This window comes from Rissa tridactyla, chromosome 21 (genome assembly GCF_028500815.1).
Source record: "Rissa tridactyla isolate bRisTri1 chromosome 21, bRisTri1.patW.cur.20221130, whole genome shotgun sequence".
Classification (NCBI taxonomy): Eukaryota; Metazoa; Chordata; class Aves; order Charadriiformes; family Laridae; genus Rissa; species Rissa tridactyla.
In genome coordinates, this window is record NC_071486.1 from 5742159 (window position 1) to 5765396 (window position 23238).

At 52.5% G+C, this 23238-nt stretch overlaps 1 protein-coding gene across 3 annotated transcripts in view; it reads right to left on the reverse strand.

Moving 5' to 3' along the window:
- The window catches only part of PLXNA2 (plexin A2), a 179047-nt gene that overhangs the window by 129794 nt on the left and 26015 nt on the right, over positions 1-23238 (reverse strand). For all 3 annotated transcript variants that reach the window (XM_054181430.1, XM_054181428.1, XM_054181429.1), the window contains exons 2-3: positions 20126-21380; positions 19174-19356 (exon numbers count right to left, since the gene is read on the reverse strand). In XM_054181430.1, coding sequence (XP_054037405.1) covers positions 19174-19356; positions 20126-21313 — 1371 coding nt within the window. In that variant the 5' untranslated portion in view covers positions 21314-21380. The remainder of the gene's footprint in view (positions 1-19173; positions 19357-20125; positions 21381-23238) is intronic.

Below are 23238 nucleotides of genomic sequence, written 5' to 3' on the forward strand. Positions count from 1 at the left end.
GAGAGCAGCAGCCCCCAGCTCATCTCCGCACCCCCGGGCAGACGGGGGCAGCGGTGCCGGACGGCAGAGAAGCGGCACCACACCTGTGGGGGGATTAACACAGCGGGCTCTGCACGCCACCCCCCTTCCCGGCACAGAAAGGCAGCTGAAAGCAGATTTATCTGCTGGATAATAAAGGCAAAAGATTCTCAAAGGGGACAAGTTTCAAGCCAAATTGCTAGGCTCCCCCACTCTCTCTTAATCCCTCTCAAAACCGTCAGCGTTATACGTGGGGAGGGAAAGGCAGGGGGCGGGGGGGGATCTTCACCCAAAAAGCGAAAGAGCAGAAGCGGCTGAAAGGCAGCACCCCAGCCAAGTGCTGCAGAGGTGTCTCAGAGGCACAAAGAGGAGATTAAAGCTGAAAGGCTCCAGCGTTGAGCCAGGCAAGGAGTCTGCTGGAAAGGATGGGAAGAGCACATGGGAAATATTTTTGGATGCCTGACAAGGAGACGCTGAGACCATCTGGGTGAGGGGAGGAAGGGCAGGGTGCCAAGGGGAGCCATGGGAAGGATCAGCCCAGCCAGGGGAAGGCAGGTCTTCCCAGCTGCCTGCGTGGGACCCGCTCCCACCCTCCTCCTCCTCTCCTAAAGAAAATGAAGCAACAGGTTGAAGCTCAGAGAGAGAGACAGGCACGTTGGTTTGGTGTGGAGGACCCGGCTGGTTGCACAGCAATTCTTCCAGCCGTGAGAGGTCTCTGCAGGTTTGCTTCCTCTGACATGTTTTTGTGAAGCCAGGAAGATCCAGGGCCAGTTAAAGCACAGCGTTCCCCACATGTGGGCACCCAGGGAAGTCCCACTTGGTGGCCAACACGACTTGTGAGCAGCCCCGTACCTCGCCCTTTGGTCTGTCCAAGGCAGCGCTGGGGTCAGGGCTGGGTCCTACTGCTCAAGAGATGAGACCTCAGCTCCCCGCGGCAGTCCATAACACTGACACCTGGTCTGCCTTCCCGCCTGCTCTAAAGGCACCTCTCAGGACGTAGCCACTACTAAAGGATGGTAAGAGGAGAAAAGTTGCATTATTCTGATATAGAATCATAGAATCTTCATGGTTGGAAGGACCTTTGAGATCATCGAGTCCAACCATACATACACAAAAAACCCCCCTACAATCTCTGCCACTAGAGCGTGCCCTGAAGTGCCACATCTACACGTTTCTTAAACACCTCTAGGGATGGTGACTCAACCCCCTCCCTGGGCAGGCTGTTCCAGTGCCTGGCCACTCTTTCAGTAAAGTAATTCTTCCTAATATCTAACCTAAACCTCCCCTGCCGCAGCTTCAGACCATTTCCTCTGGTCCTGTCATTATTCCCCTGGGAGAAGAGGCCAACAGCCACCTCTCTGCACCCTCCTTTCAGGGAGCTGTAGAGGGCAATGAGGTCTCCCCTCAGCCTCCTCTTCTCCAAGCTAAACATGCCCAGCTCCCTCGGCCTCTCCTCGTATGCCCTGGTCTCCAGAGCCCTCACCAGCCTGGTCGCTCTCCTCTGATATGGTTTTATTCCTCCCTCACTCTTTCATCCTGGAGGCACAGCAGAGAGCGCATCTGTTCTCCGCTGATACACCACGACCTCCATCAACTCAACGGCCTCCTGCAAGCTCAGCCCCCTCGTCCCTCGCAGGGGCACGGCAAGGCTCCACCTCTTCAGAAACAATTCGGGATGTGCCGATAGGAAAAGCTGCACAAGCCTGGAGTATGGTTAACTGGTATTGTTTGATGACAGGGTCCAGCTGGTCTTTCACTCACCTACTCAAGGCCATCAGAGATAGCGGTGACAGCAGGTTTTTGGGATATGGATGCCTGCTCATGTTGGGAACGGGACCAGGACCCGGTGACTCATATTTCACAGGGCACTGAGCAGCCATTAGATGTTAACGACTTTTGGCAACTACTGACCTGGGTCAGATTCAAGCCAATGACCCAAAAGGGAGAGGTTTTGCTCTCCCCGTCAGCAGCCCCCGGGAGCCATCCTCCGCTGCACTGCCGCTGAAAAAAGGAGCTTAGAAAGGAAAGCCGGAGAGGTCCCCAGCTCTGGCACAGGGTAACCCTATCAACATGCACTGCAGATAGAGGCGGCTTTTTCCCCGGGAGGAATCAAAGCCTCATTGATACGTGAATTATGAATGAAACCTTAAGCTTTTAAACTTTTAACCTGCGCATTTCTAAGAAAGTCTTAATTTAGCCAGAGACAGGGCAGAAAAAGAACAATGGTTCAGTGGAAGGTACTGGATTTTCTGGGCTTTTAAAATATGCCCTTGTTTAAGATGAATATTTCATTTACTGAGCCATTCCCAGCAGAAAAAGGAAATCCCGATCCACACTGACCGAAGACGTGGACTGAAATCTGTGTTACAACGAGACTCGTGGATGAGACTGACTCACAGTGACGTTGTCCCCCCCCTCCAATTCCGGCTCCGGTCGCTTCCCTGGCAGCGCCCGGGGCTTCTGCTTCTCGCTCCTCCTCTCACCCAAGTTTCCCATGTCAAGGCACGCTGTGAAAGGCTTTAGTGACAAACAAACCACCAAATATCTTCCACTGCCCGATGCCAGGGTGGACGCAGCACCCTGGGGCCTGGCTGCCACCCTCCACCACACACCTTCAAACAGTTTTAGGCCGAGCCTGGCACCGTCCCGCTCAGCGCAGCGGCCGAGACGAGCTCAGGGATGGGCTTTATCCGGCTCCTGTTTGTGAATTTATCCCCAGCCAAAGGCATTGAAAGCCGGGAGCAGAAGGAAGCTCTGGGGAAAGCAGCAAAGCAACAACAGTGATTCAGCACGACAGAGGTCAGGCCACCTCACACCAAAGAAAATCAGGGTGGGTCAGTTTGGGGGAAGTAACACTCATTAGAAGAATAAACTATATAACGAAGAGGGCGGGAGGGGTGCTTTGCTTGGGTCTGGTGAGGCACTGTTAGACCTTATACCATCGATTCAAATCCTTTCCAGCTTCCACTCCACTGGAATTCACCCAAAAAATCGCCTTGCTGACCAGAGCTGAATGAGATTTTGTTTATTTTCTAGACAACTGCGGGCACATTGCTTCCATCAGCAGCAGAGCTGGCACAGGTCCGGCATGCGAGCAAAGCCAGGAACAGAACGAGCCAGAGACTCGAGTCTTCTGCTGCCCCACAACTGAGCCATCTCCAGCACAAGGGTGCAGCCGCTTGCCTGGGTAGAAATGCTGTGCAAAACCCAACCCCAGGCCAGAAAGGACAGGGAGAAGAGACGTAGGAGACATCACCTCCAAAGAAAACAGCTGTATCATGTCCCCCCATCAGTACATACCGGCTGACAATGTTATCTGGACATAGATAAATAGGTGTGTTTGTATTTGAAGCCTTTCACGCTTCGGAGCTTCATTCGCCCGCAGCTTCCCCTAAATTTTAGGAGATCTTCAAAAACATCAAATTCTTTCTGGTTGCCCAACACCTGCCGGCGATCTGACTATTTCACCACCTCAAATGAAAGGCAGCTTTGAAAACACAGATCCAATTATGACATTTTGCAACAGAATTAGCCGTTAGATCTCAGGAGCCTGCTGGGTCTACGGATCAGGACTTGAACAAATTCAGCTGATGTGTTCCAAGAAGTTACAATCCCCGGCTCCGAGCCCAGAGACGTTAGCGGCAGGGACATATATCTGTTTCAGCAGCCCAGGACAAAGCCCGTTACATCAATTTAAATCACCGGTGGAGGTGTGAAGCAAAGCAGACAACTGGGTGACACGGCCCTAAATCATCACAAGAGGGTCCTCCAGAGCGTGGAGGTCCAAGTCCTGAGGGATGGACCTGTTATAGATTGGGATGGAGAAGCACCAAGTACAAAAACACAGCTAAAACAGGACAGAGAAGGAGACATGGCGGGAAAGCCTTGGGCGCGTGTCCCAGGCACGGACCCAAGGCTTTCCCACCGCGTCTCCTTCTGGATGGCAGAAGATGTTGGTGCTCAGGGGGAAGAACCGGGTAGAATCGGGGCAGGAAAGGTAAAGGGGAGGCAAACGCCGCCCTCGGGTTTGCAGGGGTGAGACTTGGCCACATCGCAAGCCAGCAAAGCTCCTCATTTTCAGAGGAGGGAAGAAGAAGAAAAAAAAAAAAAAAAAAGGATGTTAAAAAAAAAAAAATGATGTTAAAAAAAAAAATCAATCAGCCACAAATTATAAATAAAAGAGATGAAAGTTAAGAGTGAAACTAAACAGAGCCCCAGGTGGCCCTCTGCCTGGGGCAATTCTGCTAATTTTAGCTTCTCTGTTCTTCCCTCAGCCGTTTGGTTCGATGACTGTAGGGTTTTAGAGCGTTTACTTTGCTGCAACTGCCTAAAAATGTTACGCACTGGGATGGTCCGACCAGGGGGAAAGGGGAAGGCAGGGAAGAGCCACTCGGGTCCCATCCCCACCATGACAAAGCCAGCAGGGCCGGGTCCTTGAGCCGGTCTGGGGTGGCCAAAGGGCCAGTTACCGACCATGCACAAGTCAATATGTCTGCAGATGGCGCGTCCATGACACCGTGGATGTGCACAAACCCTCAGTCCCTTCCAGCACCCAGAGCCCATGGGGGCACACAGCCCCTCCCCTGGGGTGTCCTTGCATGAAGCCCCCACATCCTCACCAGGCGCGGAGCGATGCTCCCACAGCCCCGCTCCCATCCCATCCCTCCTCCCACCGCATCCCTCTCGCAGCCCCACTCCCATCCCATCCCTGCTCCCATTGCACCCCTCCCACAGCCCCACTCCCATCCCATCCCTGCTCCCATCCCATCCCTCCCACAGCCCCCTCCCATCACACCCCTGCTCCCATCGCATCCCTCCTGCAGCCCCACTCCCATCGCATCCCTGTTCCCACTGCATCCCTCCCGCCGCCCCGCTCCCATCCCTCCGCTCCCTGCCAAAAACGCCGCAGCTCTGCTCGGCACCAGGCAGAGCCGTTCCGCAGCCACCACATTTATTCCACAGAGAGCAAAGGCAGCAGCCTCACAGAAGCATCCTATACAGCAGAATGTATTTAAATACCTAATGAAGGAATAAATCTGGGCGAGGGAGACATTTACTGCATACTTATTCACACAGAGCCTTTGTGCAGGCGGGGGCGGCGGGGGGGCGCGGGGCTGCGCACTGCACCTGCGCTCCTGGCCGACAGCCGCTTCGCCAGGGTAATGAATATGGCAGGATCCTATTAAATGAGACTCTACCTGTCAGGGAGGATATTGAGCGCTCCCAGCCTCCACATCCATTCCGGAGGACTCGTCTCCACTACAACAAGATGCAGCACCTTATCGACAGGGGCCTTCCCCAGGGTCTCGGAGAGCAAACAACATGCTGGGGGGGGACAGAGACAGATTGGGCCACTTTACAGCATCAGTTTGCCTCTGCACAAGGCAGCAGGGCTTTTTCTTTCTTTCTTTTTTTTTTTTTAATCCCCCCCCCAGCAGTATGTCAGAGGGTAGAAGTCATGAACTGCAGCTCACCCCATAGCGCAGGCAGGGCTGAAGGCCAAGGGCTGCGCTGGAGCCCCAGACCAAAGGGTGTGGGTGAAGGTCCCGGGAGGACAATTAAGTCCTATTTGTGCACTGGAAATGTGCTTCCTTCAGCCGGGGCAGAGCCGGGTCCTCTGCCATTTTACTGCAGGGGAAAAGGCACGTTTTGCTTTTTCTAAAGCATCTAAAGGGGTGAGAACAAGCCGCTGCTGCGGCAGAGCGGGGCAGGAGCAGCACAGGGATGCGCAGAAGCAAGCTGAGATGGGACGACTGCACCAAGCACATCGCGTTTGCCTGGGTTTGGACGCAGAAACATCACAGCCCATCGAGGCTGAGCCATGCCCCATTGTATTGTCCCCAGCACTTGCTGCCCAAGAAGACACGGAGCAGGACCTGCCACCAACCTGCACATTAAAAACCAAACACCAGGAGCATCACACACAGCTCGCCCTGCCTTGTGCTATCAGAGCCATCGCCCCACACCAACAGCCACCTGCAGTGATTTTGCCACTTCTCCGCAGGGCAGGGCTGCTTGGCAGGGTGGTAAGAGTAAGCACAGGGTGGTGATGAAATACCTCAGCCGTTCGCTTCAGTTTTGCATTTCAGGAAACGAAATGCACTGGCAAGCATTCGCGATGGACGCTGTGTGATGGAGCCCCAGCACCCCACAGCATCCTGACGCCTCAGGCATCACTTGCGTTTCAGTTTTAGTCCCAAATCCATCCAAATTCATCTCGCCCTTTCCTCGCCCTCCTGCCTGCCCTCCCTCCCGCATGATACAAAAGGTCGGGTTTGAAATTCAGGGGTCAGAAGGAAGAAATGTAGCAGGGTCAGGGGTGAGAGCAGCGGAGAGGGGAGGAATTTCACCTCTCCAACCATTCGCTTCCATGAATCAGCAGCCAGAGAGCTCCTGCCAGGCACACAGGAGTGCTGGGCTGCCCCCAGGGCGTGTGGGGCAGGGGGGGGCTCCCATCCCACAGCCCCTCCTCTCCTGTGGGCTCTGCTCCTTTTTGCTGTTACCCCAAGCTTATCAACGTGCCAGGAAAAACACACCCAAATGCCAACCCCCCAAAGCAAAGCTTACAGCAGAAACAGAGCAAGAGGAAATTAAAGATGTGCTTTAACACATCTGGAGTTTACATTTTCCACGTGCAGAGCTGAGGGAGGCACCCGGGGAAGCAAAGGTCCTCCAGGTCCCTCTCCAGGTGCCTGCTAAGGGGAAAGAGTTTGGCTCACGCTGCCTCTTCGCAAGCAGGGTCTGGGGTGAATAAATATATCATCCCACATTGCTTATGTCATCACGCCCTAACTGCTAGCTTTTGGGTTTTTTTTTCTTTAGTCTACATTACCACCTATACTCACTATCTGCTAGACATCCCCCTTAGCTCGTCCTTTCAAAGCTGCTTCTCCGGCTGCCCAAAGCCCCGCAGCCAGAGGCAGTCGCTCGGGGACACCCTGCGAGGATCCCTCCCTGCCGGGGGTTTACACCGGCCTCTTTCTCCTGAAAAGGTACAAACAGTTCCTGCACACGGGACAAAATTAATGCTCTGAGCATCCCAACCACCTCACAAGGTCCCTTAAAGACAGCAAGGGATGAACCTGGAGCCGTGACATCCCTTGGTGGCTGCCTCACTTGAAGGTGAAGCATCCCCAGCAAGTGTCCCCGCGCCGGCGCAGTCCCACCAGGAGAGAGGGCAACCCCATCCAAGGGAAGGTGGAGATCTCCGGCTGAGGAAGCACAGCTGCAATTGGGGAATGTGCTGCGAGAGCAAAAAAATGCTGTTTTCATGTAAATGTCCCTACTAATAAAAGAGGGAATGAAGAAAGCAACACACACAAACAAGAAATAGTACATTTGTGCTAGAGAAGCAGAAATTACTCTAAAAAGAGAGCTTTATCAACATTTTCCAGAAGGCATCGGCTGTTCTTTAACGCTCCTCAAGGAATAACACGTTGGTCCTGCTGAACCTGGGCTGCCTGGTGCCTCTGATCACGGGCTTCTTACCAATCACAGCCCCGCTGCGGCACACTTGAAAAACATTAGGCTTGTTTGTTTTCTCAAGCAAATATTGAGCCGCTGTTCTCGCACCCCATAACTGGCATTTTGTGCTGTTTGCCCTGTATCTGCACACAGCTTCTGCAGCCGTCGCTGCTGCATTTCCATGGCAATCCGGGCTCCGAAGCTGCCGGTATCAGCCTAACCCCAGGAACGGCAATAGGGCTTCCCCTGTACGCAGAGGAGTTGGTCGCTCCCTCAGCTGCCAACATCGAACACTCTGCTTTGATTAGTGATGTGGATACCTTCCTCTCCGACCATGCTGCCATCATTTAAGCCCCACGGCTTTTCTAAAGGTCAGTGCTTCCCTCTCACAGGGAGGGGTAAGTCCAGTCCAAACTGCTGGAAATAAGTCCAAAGTTAAGTCTTTGGCGTTTACAGCTGGTAAGTCCCCAGTCGTGCTCCTAAACAGCTTCCTGGAGGGAGGAAAGGAGCTCAGGGCCCCCAGTCCCTTCCCCACACAGCAGCATCCCATGCGCCGAGCTTAACGAGCAGCAGGAAAACGGGAGAGGACGCCTGTTGTCCCTTGATGAAGCGTCCCACTAGTTCAATGGGAAAAGTGCTGGAAACACGGGGTCGGCTCTCACAGCAGCTGGGCTGAATCACGCCGAGGGAATTCCCACTTTAGCTTTTAATTAGTAAGTGCAAGCTGCAGGACACATCTCCAGCTGCAAGAAACTCTCCAATGGCTCCTCAGAGGAACAGCATCACCAGCGCCAACACCGGTGTGGGAAAAGCGCGGCACAGAGACTGTCTGGGCGTTAGCCCACACCTGCACCCCACACGGCAGCGCCCCGTCACAGTGGGCAGCCTTGTAAAAACCAAGGGCAAATATTAGCTGTGCCCTATGCAATGAGCACTCTGTGTTTTGTTCTGAAATACAGGACATTTAAACATATTTATCAGTTGATTACTAAGTGTGAAGATCAGTATTTATCTTGTTTTCTTTGCACTTTGGATTACAAAGTAGTTTTCAGACAAACTCACTGGGAAGCGATGAAGTGATGTTATCCCCTTTGCTGGTGGGAAAACCGCCGGCAGAAAGCCTGCTCGTCTTTCAAAATGCTCGGTCTCTCTTCCGATACGCCTGTCCCTCAACCTGTACCTTCCAGATTATTCCAATTACTTATCTCTCAATAACAAGACCAAGTTCCCAATGTGAAAGGCTCTACACAAAAAAAGTATAAAAGAAAACCGGAGTGGGTCAGCCTGCTGGCCTTTGGCTGCAAAGCGCTGCACAATGATTTAGCCCAAATATACACAAGAAGAGCCATTGGTCTGAGAGTCAACAGCAAGGAGAAGGTGGGAGGGGTGGATTCTTGTTTTATTCCAACTCTGCCACTCACTAATTTAAGCATATAAGACCAGGATCACCCCTTCGCTTCTGCATGCTCACTTGCCTTTGGTCTCTCCGAGCGGGAAGCTTTAGGAGTGTCAGGCAAAAAGCATCAAAGAATCTCAGAACCGAGCGCAGGCGAAAGGATGCTCTGTTTTCCCGCTAATAAGCCACTGGCTGCAGGATGACTAGCGAAAGCAAACATCGCATTAGTCAGCCAAATGTTAACTCAGAGCTGCGAGGTTGCAGGCTGCGAATGCTCCCAGCCACTGGGGAAGGTAAGTGCTCCCAGCTGGAGGCACAGCGATGTTTGTTTGAAAGACCTTGTTTTACCCCAGTGTCTCTCCCTCACCCGTTTTTCTTTACTTTGAGGAGCTCAAGGGACCGACTCGTGCTCATTCCCACTAACACGGATCTCCGGATTGGCATCCTCTCCAAGCAGCAAATGCAAATCGCTCTCCAAGTTAGTGGCAATGACCAACTTAACAGGCCCCACTGCTTTTAATGAGCTGACGACGGGGAGGAAGAGGCCGAAGCAAGACGAACAATTACCACCTACAGTCACGGCAGCGCTTTGTGTTGCCTGGCGTGCGCGCTTTACGGGATGCTCAGGCTGGTTTGCGTAAGGCCTGCAGGCAGGTTTAGGAGATTAAAGCCCAGCACACAATAAATAATTTAGCAGCTTACCACAAAAAAAAGAAAAATCCCACGCTGTATAATAGTGAGGCTGTATGATGTGTACATTCATTTTAAGCGCACATCACTTTCATCTACATGTATCTGTTTGATGCAGAGACATGTAACCAAGCGAGAAGAAACAACCGGGAGAGGTGGCAGGGTCCCCGGCTGCGGAGAAGGCAGGGGATGACGGGACAGATGCTGCCACAACCACTTATTAATTACTCCAGACCTGCCCGTGCTGCTGCCTGCGCTCTCCTCTTCGCGTGTGTCTGGGAGGAATCCTATACCCTCGCTCAGACAATTGTTCCCCCACCGTCCTCCCCTGGTCCCCTCAGGCTGCCCAGCACGGACTGGTGGTGCTGGTGGGAGCTGCCCTCAGCTCAGCCCTGGCCGGGAACGCGACAAAGCCCTGCGTAAGCCCCACGACAGCTTTCGGTCACCACGGGGCAGCTTCGGCCCCTGCCAGCCATCGTCCCCTCGCGGTGGGACTGCACGGCTGGCAGCAGGCCCTGGCGCACTGGGCTGGGAAAAGGTTCATCATTTTATAGACAGGGAATGGATGCAGAGGGAAACCTGCATGGGAGGGAGAGCCGCCTGAGAGACGGGGTCACTGCTACGTACCCTCGGTCCTGGACCGCCGATCCCTTCCAGCATCCCCAGGACTCACCGAGCCCCAGGCGGGATACGGCCGTGTACTGGGGTGTAAATTACAACATGCAAATTCAAATTACAGAGCAGAAAATTGCAAGCTTGAGTAACATATTCAATGTCAGCTCAACAAAACATGTGACCAACATGAGAAGAATAATCCAAGCACCCTGCACCTCACAGGACCGCCACATCTCTGTCCCCCAGCCGCTGGATGTGGCTCCCTCCCTCCTTGATTAGCATCATCCCAGATTTCTGTGAGAAATGAATGACCATAATTTTCCAACCTACACTTAAGGTGGCAACAAGAAAAAACCCCACAACCAAAACTTAAGTGCATGGAAAGACTGCATGTGCCTCGGACAGTGTGCGCGCAGGGCGGGTGGCTGGGAGAAGAGACAGGAGTTGCTGCCACTGCTGGTAATAAGCGGTCACATTTAGACTTAGCATTTTGTTATTTTTGTTTAAGTCACAGCCAGGAAAGCCTGTGGCCCCACTACAGGCCCTGGGGAACATTTATGGTGCAGAATTCCCCTGGGTGCCACACTCCCCATCCCATGGGAGCTCCTTGACGCGGGCAGAGGGTTCTCTCCCTCCATCGCTTGGGCTCGGCTCCTGGAAAGAGCTCCCCAAAGGCCACAGAAATGTAGGCATCTGCCTGTCCATGCATCTCCGCAGAAATGAAAAGAGGGTAATAAAAAGGCAGGGGGAGGTGGGGAGACTATGCATCATAACAGGCGTAATGGACTAATGCTAATATAGAGACTGGCCGCATCCAATCCACGCCTGCCTGGCACATCCATAAATATCGGGCAGACGTTCAAGTGATGGATTTGCCTTTGCAAACCATGCAGTATTTTACAGCCCTGCTAACGCTGTCGTTGTCCTGGCCGGCAGCAAAAAGCAACCGTAACAACAACGGGTAGTAAACTTGATTGTGGGATTGAGGAAATATTAAAGGCGGCATCAGTCAGATGCGCAAGGGAAAGCCTAACGGCGAGTCCCATCCCAAGCCATGGTGGTACTGCTTTTGCACGGCTTTTTCCCCAAATCCCATCCTTTTTGCAGCAGCAGCGCAGGGGCCGTGCCAGCACACAGGACTCTCCCTGTGGATTCCCCTGTCCCTCCCAGCACGTTTGTGTTTGCCACATTTGGTTTTTTGCCTCAAGAAGGCATTTATGAAAGCAACATAGCATGGTCTTCTCACAGTATTTCTTACCACCCAGGGATTTAAGATCTTACAAATGGACCAAAACTCATGTTATTTTGACCTCTGAGGATTTTAAAAGCCTGCAGAAAAAAAAAATATATATAGTAAAGAAAGCATGAACTTCTTGACTCATAAATAGAAAGGCAGGAGCCTAACACCACCCTCCCCCCAAACCAACGGCATCCAGAACACAGCAACTGCTTCAGACCCAGAGGAGAGCAGGGGACAAGCAGAAAAGCCAGCACGAATTCACAAAATACTTTGGTATTTCCTGATATTTTTCACCAAGATTACTTCAAGAAGAAATGCGTTACTGAACTAGATGAAAGTGTAGCTCTGCTTCTAGCACGGAACGGAGGAGGAATAACTTCTGCCTCACTTCATGCTCATAAAGGAGATAATACCTTTTCTTGTAAAAGGTGTGGGGATTAATTATCTTCTAAATGTGTTGAAGAAAAAAAACCATATGTGCACAAGGGGGAAAAACAGCCTTTTTGGTAACTATTTCCCAATAGTTACTTTGGTAACTAGTCCCAAAGTGCACGGATTGATGCACCTCATATCTCCCTTTACCCTCATGTGTGCCCTCCGAGCTTTGATCCTGCCTGCAGAAAAACCTGCAGAAAAACCCAAGAGCACTGGGGAAGGTGAGACACGAGACATTTTTCTGGTTTGAGGCTGTGTACACCTAAGGGAGGTGCCAAGGGGGACTTCGTGTCACCCCTCCCAGGCCCTCACGGTGTCGGGGGCGGATGCTGCGGGGGAGCCCAGCAGCGCGGGAGCCACAGCATCCTCCTCCCCCGCCTTCCCAGGAGAGGAATCCTCCTGCAGGCATCGCCAGCAGAACCCGGCCCAGCCTTCCCATGGGTAAGACAATCGATAAGAGCATTTGACTGGGAGCGCCAGGCCCAAATCCCAGAGACTGATCTCTCCAAGAGAAACCCCATTCGGCACACGGAGCGCCTTGCCTTGGGGGTGCTGGTTGCTGCTGGTGCGGCTGGTGAGATCTCCGAGGCTGTTTGTCACACAGGAGGCTCTCCGGCCACTTGCAGCCTTTACTAGCTCCACTTCGTTTGGAAACAAATAAAACGTAATTGTCGCCCTCCAGAATTTCAAGCTGCCTGAACCTGAGTAAGAACCGGAGTCATCGCCGTCTCATGAGCCAAGAAACAGATTAAGGCAGACTCCGAGCCCACCTGGCTCCATTTCATGTACATGGCATTTCCTGAACACCTGCCCCCCTCAGCTCTCCAGCAGCTAGAAAAATACATCCCCGCTTCTCTTTTTTTTTCCCCCCTCTTATTTCACTTGCTCTGCCAGGCAACAGATAACAGAACCGGAGAAGTAATGTTGGGAGAAGAGGAGGCCAATTTCATGCCATTAAGAGGTGGTGAGGACACTCCTGAACCGCTCAAAACCAGAGTCTAGAGGGACTTGGCAGCTCTGCCCCTTCTCCAGCCCTGAAACGTGCACATTAGTGCTCTCCTTTGGCTTCCATCACTTTTCATAGCCCTTTGCACAAATTCCAATTAATAAGTAAGACTCCAACTTCTGGCTACTAACAATAACAAATGGAAGGGACCACTGGGCATTTTGGGGAGACATTTCTGAGGTCACAGTTTGACAGCAGCCTTTATACACAGACGGAAGCAAAGGGGAATTACTGTCTGAGGCTGGAAATTGCTTGTTTAGGGAAAAAAAAAAAAAAATAATCTCAGCTTCTCCGACCACACCAGAGCAAAAGACCAGCAAGACAGTACCAAATAAATACGCCCTTATTTCACATCCTAGGGCAAGAAGCAGAGGCTTGTTTCTCAGACCTTTCAATTAAACAAGTTCTCCTGCCAAGCAAGAATCATCTGCCATCTTACACCTCTGCTGGGACACAGAGGGCCACGCTCGGAGGGTGACGGATCGATCACCGCGTCAGCAAAGCACCTGACCTTACAACCTACAGCCAGAGCCGGGCATCTCCTTCGGAAGGCGTCTGCAAACGGATGATTTTCATCTGTTCAACAACAGCCTGATGTCCTCTTGGCTTCTCCACACACTGATGCAACTGACTTTTTCCTAAAGTGCTACGGAATGTGTGCGGGGGCGATAATTAAGGATAAATTAAAAGGATGAGATAACCATCCATAGAATGAAGTCAGATAAGGACAGGTCCGGACGTATATTTCATTGTGAAAGACCTATTTTATTCCCACTAATGGAACAAATTAAATCAGCCAAGCTGAGTAAAACTATCACATATCAAGACACAACAACACACTTAAAGTTCGCCTTTCCCCTGACTGCGTAATCCAGTCAGTTATCACTGTCCCTTGCAAAAGCGGAGGTTCGTTGCTGGAAGCAAGGCCAGACATTACGCACCACGCATTCAGGCATTCAAGAGGTAAACAGGACAGCGTTTCCAATCCTGAAAACTACTTATTCTAGCACTTCTCCTCCAGACTGACCCCAGGCAGCTCTTCAGGGGTGAGCCTGTGTGCCAGGATCCATTCAAGCTGCAACTGGGACAGGGTGTTACGGGAGCTCAGAACAACGTCTGACGCCCATTTATCCAGGAGGATCGGGTATGAATTGAGATGCACACGCTATGCTTCACCTCGGGGCATCTGAAATCACCAAACCTGGGTTCTTGCCTACAGCACCAAAGTTGACTGACACTGGAGACAGACAAGGCATTTTCAGTTTCCTTCATAGAAGCAACTCCTGGACGCAGAGCCCGGCCGCCAGAGCTGGCCCAGAGAGCTCTAATACAGCAGCTCTGAGCAGCCTGGCCCCCGAGCATCTCCAAGCACACAGATCAAAGCCCTGTTACCACTGGAGCAACTCAGTGCTGGGTGAAAACCAGGTACAATGTCACCGTTACTGCCTTCCCCTGGGAGCCATCGCATGTGTCACCCAGGAGCGCACCCAGCTCCCGCAAAGGTGGGCAAGGGGTGGCCAGGCCGCAGGAACCGCATTTCTCCCGCAGCAGGCACAACCAGCCCGATGGCAAAACAACACATAGTCGGTGCGCTGCCAGACACAGAAGAGACATTTATTTATTCTAGATCACAAACAATGTCCTCCATTGACAAGCTGAATGAAGGGCACTTCACTGATTTATTAGATCTAATAAGAAACACACCTCTCGGGATGAAATACAAGATTGATTTTTAGTGGTGAGCCATGCTGCTATCCCAGCCACCGCGCTCAGCCTGATGAGACGAAACAGGGACAGAGTGGAAGCAGCACTGGGTGGGAGAAATAAAGGGAAAGATTGGCACGAGGAAGGGGAGCTGAAGTGGAAACAAGGCTTGTGATAGCAGCCTTTCAAACTGAGGGATCCTCGTTTCTTCCTGCAATCCTTTTCTCCCACTGAGTCTATGTGTCTGAAGAGAAGAGCAGCAAACTATTAGGAAGTTTAAGGGCAACGCTGGTGCAGTTCTTGGGAAATCTCCGTGTCAGACCCTTCCCATGAATCTGCCTTTCAGAGGAGCCCCTCTAAATATAGCAAGTATAATTTTCACATCAGTCTCAGCATCTAACAGGCAAACCACATTAGCTGAGTTCCGTGGATGCCGTTTTCCATCAGGAAAAAGACAACTAGCACAGCAGTGCTTAGCTTGAGGCCCTATTAATAGCAGTCCTAATTATATGGCTGCAAATTTAATTCCTAGCAATGATTAGTGTCAAAATCAAAGGCATCACACATCAATATTGATGGAATTGTGCGAAGCCCATAAACAGAACAAGCAAGCCGACACATCCCCCCCCAGCAGTTAGTTGCTCTTAACTGTTGCATTAATGTCTCTTCTAATTTTGTGCGATGAAAATTGTTTTATTGCAGGAATCCACAATTCTGAACCATTATGTCTCTAATGTGACCCCCCTTCCCCTTGTTCCCCCAGCCAGGAAGCTGAGATGCTCTGGAAGCAGAGCTGGACCACCAAGTGCAGGGAGAACTACATCCCGTGGACCTGTGCTTTATCCGAAAGGTCACGACATCGTCAGCACGTTTGCTTTTCACCCGCTTAGAGAAAACTGCTGAGGAACCGTCGTTCTCAAGAAGAATGGGCTGCCAGGGGGCAGGCGGGGGCAAAGCCATTTCGTACGGGACACACACTGAGCGCACAGCGAGTCCCCTGCCCGAGCCATGCCCCACGTGCAGGCAGATCGACACGAGAGAAAGCAGAGCGGGCTGGCCGAGCCAGTGCTGTGTGAGAAAATTCCTCCTCCAGCACTGAGTTTTAATGGAGAATAGATCCATCGATTCATCCTTCTCCCCCTTCAATAGTAACCAGGGACAGACGATGCTCTTGCGTGTGCCACCAGCTGCGCGAGGAGCAGCCAACCCATCCGGGGCAGCCCCAGCAGGTACAAACACACCCTCAACCCCGAACTCAAACCCTGACCCCAGCGAAGGCTCTGGTTCCCCGCAGGAAAGACGCCAAGTTCGCTGTCAGCTGATTTACCTGATATTATTGACTTATTTGTCAGCGGCTCCAGCACCAACACCCCTCCGGCGCGGCATAGCTATGCCGAACTCACCGCCAGCGCTGGCCGCTGAAAGGAGCAAAAAGGGGCTTCAAATGTGCCCAGGATATAGAGAAGGGGAAGAACGAGCAAACACAGGCCTGTACCCAAGAGCGCAGGCAGGGATGTGCAGGCAGGCAGGCAGGGGCATGGGGACCGTTCAGCTCCTTCAGAGGAGGGAGGCTGAAGCAGCAGCAGCCGCCGCGCTCCCAGGGACCGTGGCACGAGGCAGTTAGGTGAACAGCTAATGGGAAGAAGGACATCAGTGAGATAACGCTGCGTTTTCAGTAATGAATTCTCACCAGGGAAGCACAGGCAAATTCGAAAGCTTTCAGAGCTGGCTCCCTGACTTCTTTCCTCCAGCTACACAAAAGTGCCTTCTTTGAAACCCCAGACTGAGCCACCAGCTTGTTTCCAAAGTAAATCAGCGGCTGCGGGAGAGGGAATAGGTGTGATGTAGCTTTTAGACATTAATTGTGTAGGTAGGTGGCAAGCGGGAGAAGACAAGGCGTCTATCTGTAAATCTCTGGCACTTACAGAGGTGTGTACATTTTTACCACCCTCATTTCACATATGGGGAAGAAGAGCTATGGAAACAGTCCTGGGCATCCTGAGCACTCACTGTCTTCAAGACATGCCTGGTCTTGGAACACACACAAAAACCGGAGACAACCTGTTAACTTCCCGCAGGGTCGGCAGCGCCTGCTCTGCAGTGAGTCTCCCAAGAGCCCCACGGGTCAATGCCAAGCTGCTGCCTACGCTTCACGCGGCCTCTCTTAGGCCATGTAAAAGATAATCCCACACGTCAAATGGGAAAAGGTTTACTAAAGTTGTGTACAGAACCGCTGATAGAGAAGAACAACGTTCCCCCCACACCACGCAGCGGAGGACGGGACCGGTATCGCTCCAGCGAATGGTAACAGGAGGCAAAAGTCTCATGGGCTGCGGACAACTCTGACACGTGTGAAATGAGGGTGCCTGGCAGATGAGAGGCTGACTGCAGTGAATGCCTGGATTGAATTTCCTTGAGAGACGAACCAGTTTTCTCATGCCCAGATACCACTGGCTCAAGGACAGGTAAAAAGCGAAGGATTCCTGCCGCCCCCCTTCCCCATCTCCCCAGTCCTGCCCAGCTGCCCGCCTCCGGACTGAGCGAAGTGGATAGGCACGAACAGACCAACTCCGCCTCAAAAAGGTGGGTGCTCCATGTAGAACAGCACGAGGAGGAATTAAACCATGCCGGAGAGACCGCTTCTTCTGTAATCCTGCATAATTCATGGGAGGCGACAGTAAACACCTCATGTGCCGGCAGGAGCTCCTCGCTGTAACTGCCTCTAAATGAGGCACCTCCCCGGCCCCCCCAAAGCACTGCCAACAGCGGGTACCGGCCTGCGCGCCTGTGTGAGCCCCGACAGCATTAGGCATTGCGATGTGCTGAGGGTGCCTCTTCCATGCATTTAGCTGGAAAAATCCCGGCGCTCCCCGCGTGCCATGGCGGGGGCGGGCAGGGAGGAGAGGACTCTGCTCACACCCCACTCCCCCCATGTCCAAAACCGCCCCACTGGCACGGAGAGGCACCAGGGAGGCACCTCATTTACTACTGCTCAGCACTTGTAAAGTGCTGAATGAATATTAATGAACTGATGTAATTAAAATGATGCAGACATTCAAGTGTAGTATCTGCCTGTCCTTGTACCTTCCTGGATAGATGAGGAAGAAATTCCCTGCTGCTTAAGGACACAAAAAAATTAACAGCCTGCTGTTGATTACATTTGTTAACTCTTTCCCTGGTACGAAGAAGCAGGATCTGCATTTAGCGGGTTCACCTAAAGCTATCGTTTATCTTTTAGGTTAATTTGAAGGATCTCATCTTTCCAGGGCAGCATCTCTAAGGCTGGTTTTGCGGGAGCTGGTTCAGACTTCTGCACACACTGATGAGCTGGCTTCCCGCTGCAGCTCCGTCTCTACAGACCAACCCTGGCAGGGGGGTTCCCCTCCACCTACACACCCCGAGGCCATTTCCACACTGTTTTCCATATGGAACTCCTGAGGGAGGACTGGCCAGGACCACACTCAAGAGACGTACGACTGGGCCCGACCAGCCTTTGCACGCTGCTAAATGAAGAGTGGTTCAGAAGATATGGGGGGGTGGGGAATAAATAAAATCACAGTTTGACTTCAAAATCACAAAACCCACCGGAGCCCCCCACCCCCTGCACTGGGGGAGGAAACCAGCGGGAGCATCTCTTTGCCCTGGGCAACTAGCCCCAGCTTTGTGATGAGAAGGGGAGGAATGTTATCTTCCAGGACTGATCAATCACCCAACTGTCAGAGGGAAGAGCAGGAGGGAAGAGGCAGAGAGAAGCTGTAGGACTCTGCCCTGAGGCTTGGTTTCCAAAAGCAGCCAAGTTAACCCATTCCTATCTCTCCGGGACCAAACGTCCACCATCAGCAATTCTGCCATCACCGAAGGCTTTCTAACTTGTGGTATTCTACACAAGTTGCAGGAAGAATCGCTGGGAAACAACTCAAAACTCTGCAAGATTTTCATCGGTGTGTCAAAAAGAAGGAAAGATCCGAGACCTTGGATACAGCTTGCTGAGGTTCGCTCAAACTCAGAAACCGAAAACCAGCTCCTCACTCTAATCAGAGTAGCCCATTATTGCCCCGCTAATTTCCACATCAGCCCCACAAACACACAGACAATAGTTTACTGAATAATAAAACACAAAAAACCCCAAACAACAGGGTAACGCTGTAACGTACAGGCAGTGCAAGAGCCGGCAGGGTGCTGAGCCCTGTATCACCCTGCTGCTGAAGGCTTTGCTGGCTGGAAGCACGGGAAGGTGCCCTCAGCCCGTGCAAGGGGATGCTCCAGAGCTGTGACAGCGCAGAGCGATGGGAACGGTGTGGCCTCATTTGGTCCCTTTCCCAGGACCAGGCTGCAGCAGTTTCCGCTGCACCTTTCCCAAGGCTTGGCACTTCTCCGCTTCAAAAGAAACCGCAGCAACACCACTCTGTACTAACAGTGCTGATGGATGAACTGTGCCTCACCAACACAAGGCTCGCTGTGACCCAAACCCTGTGATTTTTGCTCCTGACTGGCCCCCAGTTTCACGCTGGGAAATAACTGTAAGACGCGGCAGCAGCTACGCGCATCTGAGACTCCCGAGAGAGATGAAAAATGGATCCTCTGAAGCCGTGGAAATGGGCTTACCTTCTTCAGCTTGCCAGTCTTAGTCCCCACGAACACCACGCTGTAGCCGTTGTAGACGTAGGAAGCAACAGAAGTCATCCGGTCCCGGCTCGAGGTGAAAAGCGTCACCCCGTCCACCGGCGTCGAGCCTCCCAGGGGCTGGTTGATGTCTAGCCCGCAGAAATTGTCATCGATGGGGACTGGCTGGAAAGACAAAGGTTTGGGGCAGCCGTGAGTGAAACAGAGCGCGGGGCAGCCCCACACACCCGGGCTCATGTGGAGGGGAACCAGCAATACTGGGAGCAGGGTGGGAGCCACCACCAGGCCCGGCTTCAGCCACCTTCTGCAATGGCTTGTTCCCTTCACTGCCCGAGGCCAAGACACTGCGGCCATGCAGGAACTCTCTCCTCCACTCATTTCACCTCTCCCCTCTGCAAGCCAGAGCTCAAGCTTCTCTTTGCCTGCCTTCTTTCATTTCATTTTACCCACGTTTATCTCTTCCCACCAGCCAAACTTAATATGCCTGGCAAAAGAAGGCCACAGGGATTCTCAAGTCAGCCCAGAACAATCTGCATGTGAATCAAGATTAAAGAAATCAGCTGAATAAAAATACAAAAGATGCAACTGTCATTTGTATTTATCTTGTTAGCTTGTTGATACCACCCTCCTGCTCAGGGAAGGGCGAGAGCCTTCCTCCGGCTTCCAGAGCCCCAGGTTGGGAAGCGCAAACACTTCCAGCAAGCTGCACACCTTTGTTCATCTGCCTTAACGCTACCTCTTCCTTCCATTGTCATCACCAACTGCCTGATAACAACAGGGATTAAAGAGGAAAAGGACTACTATGTCTGTTCTGTGTTCAGGGAAGCTGAGGCACAGAAAGACTGATCCTATTCCACAAGCTCACGTGCCCTAGGGCTAGGCGTTGATGATGGTGCTTGAGGGCTACCATGGCCGACAGCTGGAGCATCCTTACCGCTTTAGTGCACTGGACGTCTTTCCCCAGCAGCCAGTTGAGCTCCAGGTTGCCTTCCCCCTGGTAGCAGGACTGCAGGCGGTCCTTGATCTGAGCGTTGATGGTGCGAATGGGGAAGACGCAGAGCGCAGAGTCATCGGGTGGCTGGTGGTACTGCTTCTGTCCCTTGGAGAAAATGGCAAAGAGGACATCCTCTTGGGCCGTGATATTGAGGGACTTTGCCAGCACATCTCCTGGCTTGGAGAGGTATGCTGCTTGCAGGAGGCGGTACTCCGTGTCCCCCTTGACACAGCCAAAGGGCAGAGAGACATAGGAGTGGAATTTGGGGTCGTCTTTGCAGAGACGGACGATGCGAGATGTGTAAAAGAGATCGCTGGCGGAGTTGATGGAGACACCCTCTGGGGTCTCTGGCTGGACAGTCAAAAAATAGACAAAGTTGCCGCTGGCAAACCCATAGATGTAGAAGATGTCAAAGTGGGAAACAAGGGCCAAGGTATCTGAGGGGATTTTGATGAGGGATGAGACAAAGTCACTGTGGAGCTCATAATCCAACATTGCTGATGACTCTGGGTCCCGGGGAAGTTTGCGGCTGGAGAGGGTGGGGAAATAATCCTGCTTCCCATCCACCGCTGTGCCAATGAAGAGCTTCCCATCTTCACCTTCCGAGCGCACGATCACACCGTACATCGTGCCGGTCTTGTTGACGCTGGAGAGGTAGTGCTCCTTTTTGTGCGAGGGCTCTACCAAGATGAAGAGGTCATCCAGGCGCAGCAGCTTGCAGACCCCCTGGTAGAGGCTGCCACAAGCCAGCAGCCGGTTCTCAGAGTAGTCAATGATCAGCAGCTTGTTGACATTGTTGGTGAGGGTGAGGATTTCGCTGCACGGCTGGACGATGAGGGGTGGGTAGCAGGATTTATTGTCCTCCTCAGGACCAGTTTTATGAGCCACCAAAATGGTGAGGTTACCTGAAAGCTTGTAAACCCTGTTGATAGCTCCAACGTAGACTGCTCCGGTGCCTTGGTGGACAGTCAGGTGGTTGAACGTCCAGTCCCGGTTTTCAGAGTGGAAAGTGCTGAACAAGGCGTTGCTGGACACATTTCGGGAGAGCAATGCCAGGAAGAGACAGAGCAAAGCCACCGACCAGCCATCGGAGTCCGGTACCCGAGGCCAGTTCTTCCTCTGATCCATCCTGGGAAAGGCAAACTTAGTGTTCCCCGTGCGTGTCCTGTGTCCCAGCAACGTCCCTCACATGGTTCTGGGGAAAGAAAAGAAACACACAGAGCAAAGGATTAGATCCAGTGTGCCCTGCAGATAAAATTCAAAGGACGCTTTCTAATTACACAGTCCTTGAGATAAAGTGAGGACGTCTCTAAGCCCAGCAAGAATTAAAGAGGTCTCCTAACTTATTGGTAAACAGTTCAGGCTTGATGTTTTGCCACTTGGTTCAGCCTCTGCCTGTTAATTCGTTATGTGGTTTAGCTGTTTATAATGTACTCTGCTCAGCCATGGGAGGGGATAATCAGCTTCAGCCCAAGACAAAGCCCGCAGCTCGCACACCCAACCATCAATCTGCAGTCTTGGCTAAAAGGATGTCTCCTGCAGGGTATGTTGTTGGAAGCAACAGAGGAAATAAGAGGGGTTTTCTACCTTTAAATCCTTTATGATTTAATTTGGAAACCCGAGGAAGAGGTCTCATGCAGGCAAGTTCATTGAGCATATACACACCAAAGCCACCAGCGTCTCCCCTCCACCCCTCCCCAGAGCCACAAGTGCCTCTGCAGGTGCTTTTCAGGCAGAAACTTCTCACTGCCTTCACAAGGTACTTTACTGCTGAAAAGCAGCTGCCTCCGGGGTGGGGGCACAAGGTTAGATCAGCAACCAAACACTGCCAGCAGCACCCCGTGCAGGGGAGAACCTCCAATCTGGGAGTCTCAGACAAATTTCCCGCCCTAACAAAACTTGCAGCTGATGATCAAAACCTACACAAAGTGACAGCTTGGACGCTGGGTCCAGAAGACACGATGCCAACCAAATTGCCCGTACGCCCTTCCTGATAGCTCTATGGATACCAGTCAGCAGTAGAGTCTCCTTTGAGCGACGTGTTTTCACCCATACGGACAAGGTGAGGTAACCTCTGGCCAAAATCTATGTGGAAGTGAGGCACGAAAGACAGGCAGGTTGGTTTGCTGTTTGTTTTGGTTTTGTGGGTGCCCCCAAAGCACCTAGACCTCATTCAGGGATGGCTGAAGCCCCGCTGGTCCCCATCCCCGTTCCCATCCCCATCCTCCCGGCTGGCGCGGGCGGCTGTCAGGCTGAGTTAGGAATCGCCGAGCTGGAATTTCCTTAGGAAGCGGGTGCTTGCCTCAGAGAGGCTCTGGCTGCCCGAGGCATGTTTACATCAGAGCTTTCCATCCTCCCTTCCGGACAGCACACACACAAGAGCTGCTGGAGAGGACACTTATGACCCTCTGCCTGCTCCCCCTCATCACCTGGCACCTCTGCTAAGAGAGCAGACTCCCCTAGCAAAAATATGAACATTAAAGACAATCCAAATCCATGCATTTCCACGTCTGTCTCATCTAAGGGAGTGGTCTGGCTTGGACCATCCCATGCAGGAGGTATTGGCTCCGTTCCCAGCTCAGCTCCACACTTCCAGCACCTCCTCGGGCTCCCACCGAGCACCTGGAAGCGATGCCAGCCGAGCACCCTGCCAGACAGCAAGGACCCAGCTCAGCAGAGCCGTGGGGCCAGCAGAACACCACCCTGAAGCGGGCACCGTGTCAGGACCCTGAGAACAGCCCCACACCAGGGCTCTGCACCTCCCTTGTCACCACAGACATCGCTGGAGGTCACTGGATTGTGTCTCATCTTCGTTATCATCTCCAAACCTGACCGTGACTTGGGCTCCTGGCTCGACCCTCTGCCTTGCTCATCATCACAGGTGTGTCTGATGCTGGAACTCATAAAACCACCAGAGTTCTCCTTTATCCCAAATTATGCATCCCTTACACTCTCCAGGCTGGACGATCAAAGGAACCGTTTCAGCCTGCCTTGTGGAGAGATGCTCTCCACCACCTCACGGCACCGCAGGGTCACACCAGCCCTGGGAAGAG